This window comes from Neophocaena asiaeorientalis, unplaced genomic scaffold, assembly GCF_003031525.2.
Source record: "Neophocaena asiaeorientalis asiaeorientalis breed wild unplaced genomic scaffold, Neophocaena_asiaeorientalis_V1.1 scaffold93, whole genome shotgun sequence".
Classification (NCBI taxonomy): Eukaryota; Metazoa; Chordata; class Mammalia; order Artiodactyla; family Phocoenidae; genus Neophocaena; species Neophocaena asiaeorientalis.
Genome location: NW_020174273.1, coordinates 1,559,612 through 1,572,302, shown reverse-complemented (window position 1 = coordinate 1,572,302; position 12,691 = coordinate 1,559,612). Strand labels below are relative to the sequence as shown.

General features: G+C 42.4%; 2 protein-coding genes across 12 annotated transcripts in view; one reads left to right on the top strand and one right to left on the bottom strand.

Moving 5' to 3' along the window:
* CUNH5orf22 (chromosome unknown C5orf22 homolog) overlaps positions 1-7,799 on the bottom strand; it is a 19,671-nt gene extending 11,872 nt beyond the window's left edge. Inside the window, exons 1-4 of one of the 2 annotated variants that reach the window (XM_024755786.1) lie at positions 7,635-7,799; positions 6,260-6,405; positions 3,847-3,996; positions 1,008-1,437 (exon numbers count right to left, since the gene is read on the bottom strand). In XM_024755786.1, the coding sequence (XP_024611554.1) occupies positions 1,008-1,437; positions 3,847-3,996; positions 6,260-6,405; positions 7,635-7,715 (807 nt within the window). In that variant the 5' untranslated portion in view covers positions 7,716-7,799. The remainder of the gene's footprint in view (positions 1-1,007; positions 1,438-3,846; positions 3,997-6,259; positions 6,406-7,634) is intronic. The other variant, XM_024755787.1, reaches the window with a different exon arrangement.
* A 165-nt stretch (positions 7,800-7,964) lies between these two features.
* Positions 7,965-12,691, top strand: part of DROSHA (drosha ribonuclease III) — a 129,218-nt gene continuing 124,491 nt past the window's right edge. For 8 of the 10 annotated variants that reach the window (XR_003004624.1, XM_024755764.1, XM_024755762.1 and 5 more), the window contains exons 1-4: positions 7,974-8,101; positions 9,181-9,307; positions 10,377-10,441; positions 11,396-12,229. Coding sequence is in view for 9 of the 10 variants with exons in the window: in XM_024755764.1 (XP_024611532.1) it covers positions 10,425-10,441; positions 11,396-12,229 (851 nt within the window). In the remaining variant the exon portion in view is untranslated. Of the gene's footprint in view, positions 8,102-9,180; positions 9,308-10,376; positions 10,442-11,395; positions 12,230-12,691 lie in introns of all 10 variants that reach the window. The other 2 variants (XM_024755761.1, XM_024755760.1) reach the window with 2 other exon arrangements.

Genomic DNA, 12,691 nt, shown 5'->3' with positions numbered 1-12,691 from the left:
AAAAAAAAAAAAAAAAAAAAAAAAAAAAAAAAAAAGATCTGATGAGGTACCTGAAGGATCACAGGACTGAATCATTAGCTACAAATCATACATGTGTAATCAGGCACCTCAATGTTCAGTGAAAAATCTGTCACATGGGGATTGTACATACATAGAGTATCTCTGGGAACATATACCAAGAAACTAGCCATGGTATTTGTTTCTAAGAAACTGGGGGAATGGAGAAGGAGTAAGAGAGTAACATATACACTTTTTAACGTATACACCTTTTTGTACTACAGCTGACCCTTAAACATCATGGGTTTGAACTGCATGGGTCCATATGTGGCGTTTTTCCGTGAATATATACTACAGTTCTACACGATCCATGGCTGGGTCAATCTTCAGATGTGGAACCGTGGATACCAAGGGCCCAGTACAAAGTTATACGCACATTTTTGACTGTGCGGAGGGCTGGTGCCCCAACCTCCATGTTGTTCAAGGGGCAACTGTATATGATTTTATTTTTTTCAACCACCCGTGTACACACTACCCCAATTAATAAATGCAAAATAACACTATCTAGAGCAGGGATTAGCAACCTATGGCCTACAATCTGTTTTTGTATATCCCTCCAGTGGGTATAAAAAAATTGAATAGTATTGACAATTTTAAAGGGTATAAAAACAACAAAGAATATGTGACAGAGACCACATGGGGTCCCCCACAAAGTGATTACTATCTGCCTGTCTGCCAAAAGTTTCCTGATCCCTGATCTACAGAAATTTCATACAATTCTCCAGAGCCACGTTTTAAAAATACCACATTTGGGACTTCCCTGGTGGTCCAGTAGTTGGGACTTCGCCTTCCAATGCAGGGGGCGAGGGTTTCAATCCCTGGTGGGGGAGCTAAGATCCCGCATGCCTCGTGGCCAAAAAACCAAAACATAAAATAGAAGCAATACTGTAACAAATTCAATAAAGACTTCAAAAATGGTCTACATCAAAAAAAAAAAATACCCCATTTACCTGAGTGAACATTTCTTTGAAGGGATTCTTGACTGAAAAAAAATCTAAGTCAATATCTAAAACAAATGCATCCCCTTTCTCCAAAATTTTCAGGATTTCTCCAGTGCTGACTGAAGTGTGGCATTCTTGGCTTTCAGAAGAACATGAACATGATGGTTGTAGACAAGTTTGGTCTCTTCTCTGTGTCACTGAGTCATCTTCCAGTCCTTCTGAACAAGATTCACCATGAGTAGAGGCAGTGTTCTCTGCGTCCTCCAGTGCTAGCTTTGGCTTCTTAGCAGAAGACACTGTGTCATTTTCTTCTTGATTGTTGCAGAGTTTATAAGGTTTCACCATAATTACATCCAATTGTAAAGGTTTTTGGTTCTCTAGCTGGTCTTCAGTTACATAAAGACCATCACTTAGAAAGTAATGATCTGTACTTGTAACCCTGGATCAGAGGAAAAAAATATTTTAAAGACGAAAGGACAAATTAGCTGACATTTCATATAGAATTTCAGAAATACAAGGAAGGACATATTTGACAAAAACTGGAGAGCTGTCTCTAATATTTGTACTTTCTGTTCTTCTATGGAAATAGGGTTCCCCAAATTTTTAGCTGGGCACACAACTGCCCAAAGTAAAGACCATATTTCACAGTCTATCTTGCAGCTGGGTGTGGCCATTTGACTAAATTCTGGTCAAAAGCCGTGAGTGGAAGAGAAGTGTACAGAGCCTCGCCCTCCCCTCCCCATCGACTGGCATGTGAACAAGGTGGTGGCAAGCCCCACTTGGACTCTGAGGACAAAGGTGATACTCTAGAGACGGGGGAGCAGCAAGACAGAACACACTGGCGTTCTCCAAACTGTAGGGCTGTCACATTGGCCCTGGACTGTGTGTGGTCAACTCTAACATGAGAAAGAAATAAATGGTCCTGTTTAGCCAGTACTTTGGATCTCTCTCATACCAGCTGGATCTTTACCAAAAAAATCACCGAAGAGAACAATTATATCTGGAAATAATTTAAAATAATAGAAACTCCCTCTGACATATTTCAAAGCTTCATTAAATTTTATATAACTATAATATTTTAATATGAAAAGCAACAAAAAAATCTTGTGCATGTACAGAATGCATTTCACAAGTTGTAGATTTCTGATTTTAGACATATCAGCATGTTCTTAGCTTTTCAACTATTATTATGCCTTGGTAAGTACTTTGAACAGCAAAACCAAATGCTTCTTCCAGAGGTAGGATCTACCCAATTAAAATAATGGTTAACATTTATTTCCCACCCACCCTCCTCTAGCATATACAGCCTTAAGTTTAAAAAGATTCAATTTTCTAAGAAAAGATTAATGACAATAAAACTAATGTCCAAGATTATTAAAAACTGTACCATCCTAAGAAAGACAAAGGCTGTATCCTCCAATCTAAATCTGTATTCTTCTTTAATAAGGAACATTTTACTTTGTTCACATCTGTACAAACACATACATACATCTCAGACTGCATACCTATATGTGTGTCTTTTCCATAAATTTTTATTTGCAGGATTAACTAAAATCATGAGATAATAAAAATCTTCCTAATATTGTCATTACACATTGAGTATCAAATGTCTGTTTCAGATTGCTCAAAATTAATTTGATTTTGCAGAAACCTGTTACAGGTTAAATTAGGCCTACTCACCAAAGTACTTAATAAAAACCCTACCACTCTTTCATATAAACCAGTATTATGTATAATATTTGTATGTGGAGCCCTATTTAATTTGTTATTATATCCTCAATAAATACAATTTTTATGTATACACAGAAAAGTTACTTGTCCAATTGATAAGAACATACAAGAAAAGTTAATTGTATCATTAAGGATAAATCAGAAATAAAAAGTATCATTTTCAGTGAGATAGACTGTATTTCATTTTCAATGTATTGCCATTTCATCCCACTATCCTTCAGGTTCTAGAAAGTCATGATTCCACTGCTTAAAACATTCATCCCATAACAAGAGAATTTAGAAAGCTAAGAACATTCTGATACTTCTAAAGATATTACAGTATCACAAGCTACATAAAACATTGGTTAAATAGCTTATACACCAAAAATAATTGCATATGTAACTCAAGTCAGAGAATGCTGCTATTTAATTTAGATTAGGTAATTATCTAGAGCTCACCATATTAATAAAATTAAAACCCCAAATCTACTTTTCAGCCACGGAATTTATAAAAAGACCAAAGTGAGATAATTTTGCTTTTTCATTGCAAATTGTTAAATTCAGCAGACAAAAGTTACATTGGAAGGAAATAATAAAATGTTATCATTAAATATATAAGTCTATAAGGTACTTCAATGATTTAATGGAGTTAGTCATCAATGGAGCCAGGTTTCTAGAGGAGGAAGATCATGTTATTCAAAAACAATCATGTTGGGGCTTCCCTGGTGGCGCAGTGGTTGAGAGTCCACCTGCTGATGCAGGGGACACGGGTTCGTGCCCCGGTCTGGGAGGATCCCACATGCCGCGGAGCGGCTGGGCCCATGAGCCATGGCCACTGAGCCTGCGCGTCCAGAGCCTGTGCTCCGCCACGGAAGATGCCACAACAGTGAGAGGCCCGCGTACCGAAAAAAAAAAAAAAATCATGTTGTTTGACTAGCAACAAAATACAAATGATGTGTGAAAAAGATTAAGAGACTTGCAAATTTGTTCCTGGTGTTTCGAGAACTCTTTTTGGAAGAGTTGAGGGCTAATCTGACCCCATTTTTGTGTGGAGATACTTATAAGTTATTACAGGGACCTAAAATCAGATAGAAGAAGTATTCAATCCCTTTCATACTCATAAATACGAGGAAATTACCTGATTGTTGTGGTCGAAGTGTCTTTGCCTACTAAAAAATGATGTCTGCCCTCTCTGATTTGCTGAGCCCATGTGGGATGAAGCCATATTACATGGGAAAAATGGCCAGCATAAACTGCAGGTATAATCCAATTCTCGATACTTAATTCTCTGCAAAGAAATAGAGAGGAAGCATGAAAACTGTTAGTAAGTAGGTTTTTCCAAATGTAATTTCATTCAGAACAATATTTTAAGACAGTAGGTCTCCAAGTGGGGTCCAAGGACCCTTGCAGGGGTTCCTGCGACCTTTTCAATGTAACTAGTTCAAAACAATTTTTCTAAGAACACCAAGGCACTATTCCCCCTTTTCACTGTATTGACATTTACACTGACAGTACAATGCAATGGTGGTTGATGTCCTAAGATTAATCAAGGCAAAGGCACCAAACTCTACAAGTAGTCACTGTATTCATCACTACCAAGCACCAGTGTCCCACACCCGCGTCCAGTTTCACGTGAGAAAGTCTTTCATAATTTTATTAAACTTTGACCCTGAGTATACGTTTTAAAATAACCTGTGTGGCAAGATGGGAAGTGCACAGCAAGCACTTCTGTTACGGATTTTGAAGTACAACGGTTGTCTCAAGGAAAAGCACTTGTAATTGAATTGCAAGCTGAACACCATTTTTCTTGAAAGGAAGACTGACTCATAAACCATAGTTGTTCAGACGTGAACCTGAATTGCTGGATTCTACTTTCCAACTAAGCTTTAAGAAATGACCACTTGTCAAGTTTTGGTACAGTATTAAAGAATATTCACAATTAACTGAAAAGGCTATGAAAATACTCTTCATATACCTCCACCAAAACAACATATGGTAACGGACTGAATGCAGAATCCGAGAATCCAGCTGTCTTCTATAAAGGCAAATATTAAAGAGATCTGTAAAATTTAAACATTGTGGCTTCCCTGGTGGCGCAGTGGTTGAGAGTCCGCCTGCCGATGCAGGGGACACGGGTTCGTGCCCCGGTCCAGGAAGATCCCACATGCCGCGGAGCGGCTGGGCCCATAAGCCATGGCCGCTGAGCCTGCGCATCCGGAGCCTGTGCTCCGCAACAGGAGAGGCCAGAGCAGTGAGAGGCCCGCGTACCGCAAAAAAAAAAAAAGAAAGAAGAAAATATATTTGTTTTCCATAAAAATATCTTATGTTAACATATAAAGTCCTATTATTTTGAAATGAATTAATATCTTAAACATTTCTCAGTTTTAATTTCAAATATGGTAAATATCAATAAATATAACTCACATTAAAAAAAACTCAATATTTTTAAGGGTGTACAGGAATCCTGAGATTAGAAAAGTTTAAAAACTATTATTCTATGACTAACTGTACAGTCGTCATACCTGCTTCATAATTCTTTTTAATTTCTAAAATATAAAATCTCTAAATATAAAAGAGAGTAAGGACAATGGTAGAGCTACCACATTTCTTTAGAAATTAGTTCTCTGAGTTTTAGTTTTAGAGTCAACTAAAAGAAATGCAGTAGGCTAAAATTAATTCACACAAGCATTTATATTTTAATTTTATATTACAACAGGATAATTACTGCTATGTAACTTTTCATTTTATACAAGTAGGCTATATTGTAACAAATACATAAGTAAAGAGACAGTGACACGATTTCAGAGAACTATATCACTGAAGCGAGGTCAGTAAGTCACTACTTAGAGATACACTAGGTATGTCTTTCCTGAAGAATGGACTACAAAATTTCACGTCCACCTCTATGATTCTGTATAACTGAAAGTCAATAGGATTTGTGACCTGAAAAGAAACAAATTGGGAGGTTGCAGGGACTCAATACTGGAAGAAAGGATACACAAATTAAAGATGCATTGCTTATACAATTATTGAACTATGTGTTCAAGACACATTTTCTTATGTACGAACCCGTGTCCCCTGCATCGGCAGGCAGACTCTCAACCACTGTACCACCAGGGAAGCCCCACCAGACTTTTAAAGGGGTAAAGAAGAGTGAACTGGCTTAGGTAATTTCTAAAGTCTCCGACTTCTAAAATTCTAATTCTAAAGCAGAGGCTGGTAAACATTGGCTGGGCCACCTGTTTTTGCAAATAAAGTTTTATCAGAACACAGCCACTGACACTTGTTTACGTAGTGTTTACAGCTGCTTTCACACCACAAAGGCAAAAATAAGTAGTTGCAACAGAGACCATATGGCCAGCAAGCCTAAAATATTTACTATCTGGTTCATTAAGAAAAAGTTTGTCCATACTTGTTCTAAATAAAATAAAAAAGGCAAACAAAAGCAAAACTCATGAGCTTAGCAAAGACTATTTCTCTTAATTGCTTATCATCTACTGCAAATTGTATTTCAGGTGCATAAAAGATCATTAACAAAAATCACATTTTACCCGAAAAGTGTTTCCTTATCAAATACAGTGTCAGCTGGCATATTCACAGGAATAAGGAGGTCTGGATGTGAATCAAAATGCACAAAACTTATATTACTTGCAGGAAGATGCTTTGAGCCAATGGCCCGGTATATAAAGGGCAGAACCTGTAAAAGACACATACATGCACACATTCAGAATTGGTACTGAATTCATGACCATACACTCAATTGCAGACTGAAAAACAATGCTAAACATAACTGCACATAATCTGAAGCACACCAAGTTGTTAAAAAGTAGGGAAATATTAAATTTGTTCATTGCACATGGTTTAGACAATCATCTCAAGCTTTATTTTTTCCTCAGAACTTCCAAGTTACACCTCCAAAGGCTTTAATGGGCATCTCTCACCACCATGCTGCCTCCACCTCAAACACAAAGATAATGTGGGGAAACAGGCAGGACTGGTACTCAGGAAAAAACTGCTGGTTAATATCCTCTCTGGCATTAAAGATGTGTTCAAGCTACCTGGGTCTCTGGCTCTTTTCCACACCTTTAGGATGGTGGTGCAGGGCTATGTCGTCTATAAGGCTCTTTGTCTTGTTACCGTCTCTAGAGTTCTAAGTTTAAGACTGAATTTGAGAGCACCACCTAACCCATGCTTGCTCTCTCAGACACATACACACCGTCTCTAGGTCCTGAGAGACCCAACTTCCTTCCTATTCTCTTTACTTTATTCATCCACAAATCTGGAATCACCCTCTTCCTCTTTCATAGCCAGAGCATTCTCAAGGCATATGAATGCTATTAAAAAAAAAAAAGTCTTAGACCACGGGACTGTCTCGTAGGCTTCCAGAAATCTAGATTAGGGCACCATTTTAGCTATTCCAAAGTAGCACTACCTCAGAAACAGAACATATCTTTAGTGTGTATAAACTCGGGGCACCCTGTTAAAAGATTTAGGCACACACTACGTACACAATAATACGAACGGCCCTATGAGTGCTACTTTGCACCATTTCACAGGTGACAGTCCACATTCTTAACAAAAATCTCCCGGCTACACAGCAGGAACGTGTAGGGAGGCACGGAGACAGTAGGACGCCTGCGTCAATGCGCAGGTTGAGGACTCGGGGCTGTGCAGTTACACTGCCCGCGTTCGACTCCCGATGCCACCAGAGCCTCGAGTGTTAGAGGAGTTGCCCGACTCGTAGTAAGCGCCCCATAAACGTCAGCGCCTATTCTTCCAAGCTAACCGTTCTGGTGTTTTCCCCACAGCAATGCAACTCGCGTGGGTAACTAACGCTGGTTATCTCTCTGGCCTCCGATGGCCAGGCTCCGCCGCCTCCTTGGTCCTCGCGCGATTCTGCCCCAGGCCCGGCAGCCGCCCTCTCACCTCCTGATGATCCTCCACCACCCACACCGGGAGCTCATGGTAGCGCCGGAGCCGGGAGCACTCTCCAGTGAACTCGCTCATATTTTCGCTCGAGGCAGCGTCCCAGCGAGCTGGACTCAAAGAGGTTTGAGCTGCGACCCCGCCTCCTCGCCCGACAGGAAACGCGCGCTCACCCGGTTGTGGTTCTGGATTGGAGGATGTAGGGGGCAGCGGGCGGGCGCCGGAGGGGTCGACGAGAACGATTGGCTTAGATGTTCATCGCTCTTATTGATGCACCAATCACCGCGCACAAGGCGCTGCGGCGAGCCCAAGAGCTTTCCCTCTTGTGGTCCGGCTTTCGCAGGTTTGTTTTTTAATTCTCTCGGTTTCCTGTTCCGGAGGCGCTGGCGGCGCTAAGATCCTGGCGGCTGCAATGTGAGTCTGGCTTTACTCTAACGGCGACCTCGCGGCCTGAGAGCCTTTTGTAGGTAAAAGGGGCAGCTTGCGGGTGTTGGAAGAGGGAGTGTTTCCAAGTGTCCTGATTTCAACGGGGCTGGAGTCTGGGGCTGGGGTGAGGGGCGCCTGGGAATTAGGATCGGGCAGCCCCTCTTCAGATCTGCAGCGAAGGGCGAAAAAGCGACTTTAGGCCCGGATCCTGCGAATAAATAGAAGTAAAAAATGAGATCATTTCTTTCATTGTGGAGCGCGTGCGGTGGTCCAGCCCTGGGGCCGCCCGGATCTCGGGGGGGAGTGAGACCGTAAGCTTACCTCGTGGGGCGCGCGATCTGGCGGGAGATGTGAACAGCGAGACCCGTAATTTCGGATCAGCCAGCCGACGATGACCGGCCTGGGGATTCAGCTGGGAGAAAGAGTGTTAATAGAAATTTAGTCACACTTTGCAACTTTTTCTACATAGACTGATGTTCCTGGACGTGTTAACTATGCAAAACAGCTCCCTCAGTTTCCCTGCTTCCAAACAGCAACTTAGGAGTAGGCATACGCAGAAAATAATTACTTTTCCACTTGCAGTGAGTTCCTTGACTTTTTTGTCGCACCCTAACACAGCCTGACTATGCCTTTAATAGATCAGTTTCATAATCAGTGTTTTCAGATATTCTGTCTCTAGAAACATACATGAGGATCTAATGGTGAGTCTTCAACAGCAGTCTGAACACACAGTACAGGAGTGTTGGTAATCCTGACTGTTGCCCACCTCTAGATTCAGTACATTCCTTTGTGTTCCCCAGGACCCTATGCATACCTCTTTTCTTGTGTTTATAGCATTATATTATTTTTTTAAATTGTATTTGTATGTGGATTCTGGGCTTCACGAGTCCTGTGGGCTCTGTGTCTTACTCATCTTTGAGTGCTTAGGACCTGTGACAGTGCCCCACATGTATAGGCCCCTTAAATGTTGCATGAATCAGTGAAAAGACCTGCTTTTTGTCTGGTTTTGGTAATGCCTATCTGTTGTGAATATATGCAGTAGGGAAATGTACAGTAGCAACACAGAAACGTATATCACTAGTGAGACAGTAAACATTTATTGATCACCTACTGTGTGCAGGACGCTCTGCCAGGGGCTGTGAAGGATACAGAAATGTTTGTGAATCAACCCGTTTCATCAAGGAGCTCATAATCTAGTGGAGGAGTTAGACATGCGCACACGTGACTGTAATATGAGGCAGTCTCTGGTAAGTGCTATAAAAGAATTAAGTACAGACTAAGAGCAACGGACGTGTAGAGGGAATGGGATTACTTCCTGAAGGGAACCAGGAAAGGCAGCACAGAAGAGTTGGCATTTGGCTTGGTTGGTGGGTAGAAGAAATTCAACGGGCAAATTCATAGGGTAGGGGATATTAGAAGGGCAGGAGCAAAGAACAAGCGGGGTGACAGTACTTTGTATGTTAGGCAACTGGGAAAATCTGGGGTGATAGGCACTTCTTGGGGAGGTTAATGGAGAATTAGCCTGGAAGAAGTTGGGACCAGATTGCAGAGGGCCTTAAATGCCAAGAGTGTGGTTTAAACTCGATTCTGTGGGCTCTGAGTAGCCTGTGGTGGCAAGATGGGCTGTTTAGGTCCCAGGTCTATCATGAGGGCCTTGAACTGAATAATAATCATTAATCAGATATTATTTGGTATCTGCTTTTTATTAAGCACAGTGATTGATACAGCTAAATAATCTGAACCTATTTTCATAGCCATTTGAAAATCTACCTTAAGCCTATCGGTAAAGCTTTTAGTTAGAAGGAAGATGCTTCTACATTAAAGCTTTTTGCAGTTAATATTTATTTGGGTTTTTTAAACATTTTGCTGAAGCCTAAGTATTTGGAAAGCCGTTCCTGTTTGTAACATTCTTCAGTGGAAAGAGCTGAGAATGAGAATCAAGGGAAATTGTTGTGTTGACAAGAGTATAGTTAAGTTTGAATTTGAATGCTGGTCTCTTTGTGAAGTAAACTGGAGTGTGGAGTGGGAGAACAGAAATGATTTTTTTCTTCCAGTCTTTTAGCAAATTGGAGATAGAGTATGCCTAAGTTTCGAGTCTTTTAAGCTACTGATTATTTTGAGTCAGCAAGACAAGTATTAAGGATATCTAAAAAGTTAGCTGTAAACTTTAATTCAGTTCAGCGTGCTCTTAATTTTGTTAGTATGCGAACTGCATTGGAAGATGGAAAATCAGTGTTAAGATAATTGTAGAAATGTTTTCTAGCATTAGCAGTTTGGGAATCATTTTTATGTCTATTTATTCTTTCTGTCTTCTAGAGCTTATATTCTCTGTGGAAGATGTGACATACCCAGTAATACGTCACCATGCAAGGCAGTACCTGGTGAGTGGTATGACAGTAATGGCAGCCGTTTTGGGAGAACAGGGAGAAGCAAACACTGGCACTGGGCCATTGAGGGTGGGAAGGGTTTAGATATGTGAGGAGAGGGGGAGTGTGTTCACGTGGGCCATGTACACGGCCTGCCCTGATGGCCCTGGCAGTTCTGAGGTGCCGGCAGACATTAAAGGTGGGATGAGGTAATGAGTTGGTGACCTGTAATCATTGTACGACCTGCCAAGAAGCAGCACAGAGTGTGTGAGAGCAGGGGACCTATCAAAACCCTTGGGGTGGTGACAGTGGCTGTAGAAAGGCCTGCAAGGGTGTTATTGTAGTAGCCAGGCAGGAGACGATGGTGTGAAATGGATGCACTCAAGAAGTATTTATGAAGCAGAAATGATAGGCATTTGAAAATAAAATTTTAACTAGAGGGGATAAGGGAGAAGTTGTCAGGTAACCCCTGGTATATGACTTGAGGACCAGTAAATGGTCTCATCTATTGAGACAGGAAACACTAAAAAAGGAGCAGGTGGTGGTGTCTCGAAGGGGAAGATCATGAATTCCTTTTAGGATGCATTAGGTTGAATTTGCGAGTCTGTGCTGAGTGGGGAGGAAAGTGTAGACAGGAAGATGCTGGTGCAGATGTAGAGACGTGGGGTGTGTGGGTGGGATGACATGGTGAGGTCATAGCAAATGGTTGAACACTGGGATGTGACTTTGTCATGCTGGAGGTGGAGTGGCTTTAGGGAGTGACAAGGACCAGGGACTGACCATGGCAGTGGGTTGGGTGGCTGAGACTGGGGAAGAGGAGTTTATTGGCCATGAGGAGGTTCCGCTATTACAGAGAACTCAGTATTAGATGGGTGGGATATGGCAGTGGCCTAAGGGATGGTCAGGCGTTTGTAAAACCCTGTATATATAGTGAGTTTTTCTTTTATCTTTTTCTTTCCTCCAACGAAGTCATAGAATGTCATTCCATCCAGGACGAGGGTGTCCCCGAGGGCGAGGAGGACATGGATCCAGACCCTCAGCACCAGCCTTCAGGCCCCAAAATCTGAGACTGCTTCACCCTCAGCAGCCTCCTGTGCAATACCAATACGAACCTCCGAGCGCCCCTTCCACCACGTTCTCCAACGCTCCAGCTCCCAATTTCCTGCCTCCACGACCAGACTTCGTGCCCTTCCCTCCACCCATGCCTCCATCAGCACAAGGCCCCCTTCCCCCCTGCCCGATCCGGCCCCCCTTCCCCAGCCACCAGATGAGGCCCCCCTTTCCCGTGCCTCCCTGTTTTCCTCCCATGCCGCCTCCGATGCCCTGTCCCAATAACCCCCCAGTCCCTGGAGCACCTCCTGGACAGGGCACCTTCCCCTTCATGATGCCCCCTCCATCCATGCCCCACCCCCCGCCTCCTCCCGTAGTGCCTCAGCAGGTCAATTACCAGTACCCTCCGGGATACTCGCACCACAGTTTCCCACCTCCCAATTTTAATAGCTTCCAGAACAACCTCAGTTCCTTCTCACCCAGTGCTAATAATAGCAGTAGCCCTCATTTTAGGCACCTCCCTCCATACCCACTCCCAAAGGCTCCCAGTGAGAGGAGGTCCCCAGAAAGGCTCAAGCACTATGATGATCACAGACGCCGGGATCACAGTCACGGGAGGGGCGAGAGGCATCGTTCCTTGGATCGGCGGGAGCGAGGCCGAAGTCCTGACAGGAGAAGGCAGGACAGCCGCTACAGATCCGATTACGACCGGGGGAGGACACCGTCCCGCCATAGGAGCTATGAGCGGAGCAGGTAAAGCACATGTGTGGTGTTTAATGAAGTGCAGAGGCCCCGGCACAGGCCATTTCTGTTGGTCAACAACCAAACCGAAAAGGTCCAGCTGTGCATTTTGGTTTATAAAAGGAAAAGCGTCCCAAAATTATCAACATAGATTCATTTCAATGAATGTAAGCCAGTTACTCTGCATAATACAGTTGACATTTTAATGATGATCAATAAAAGATCTTGTAGATGTTTGTGTGGATGTTGTATTTAATTATGTTCAGTGTGATCACCATGTCAGGTTACAGCACTTGAGTTCTTTTGGAATTGTTGATCTGCGTATGTTACCAGTCAGGAATCGAAGTAGTTAACCAGCAGAACTTGCTTTCTGATGTTTAGGATAAGTGGAAGTTTATCATATGTTGTTGCTTTCTTGCTCTGTTCCTTTATAAAATCAAATAATACACATTATCAAAGTTACAGTTTTCAAAA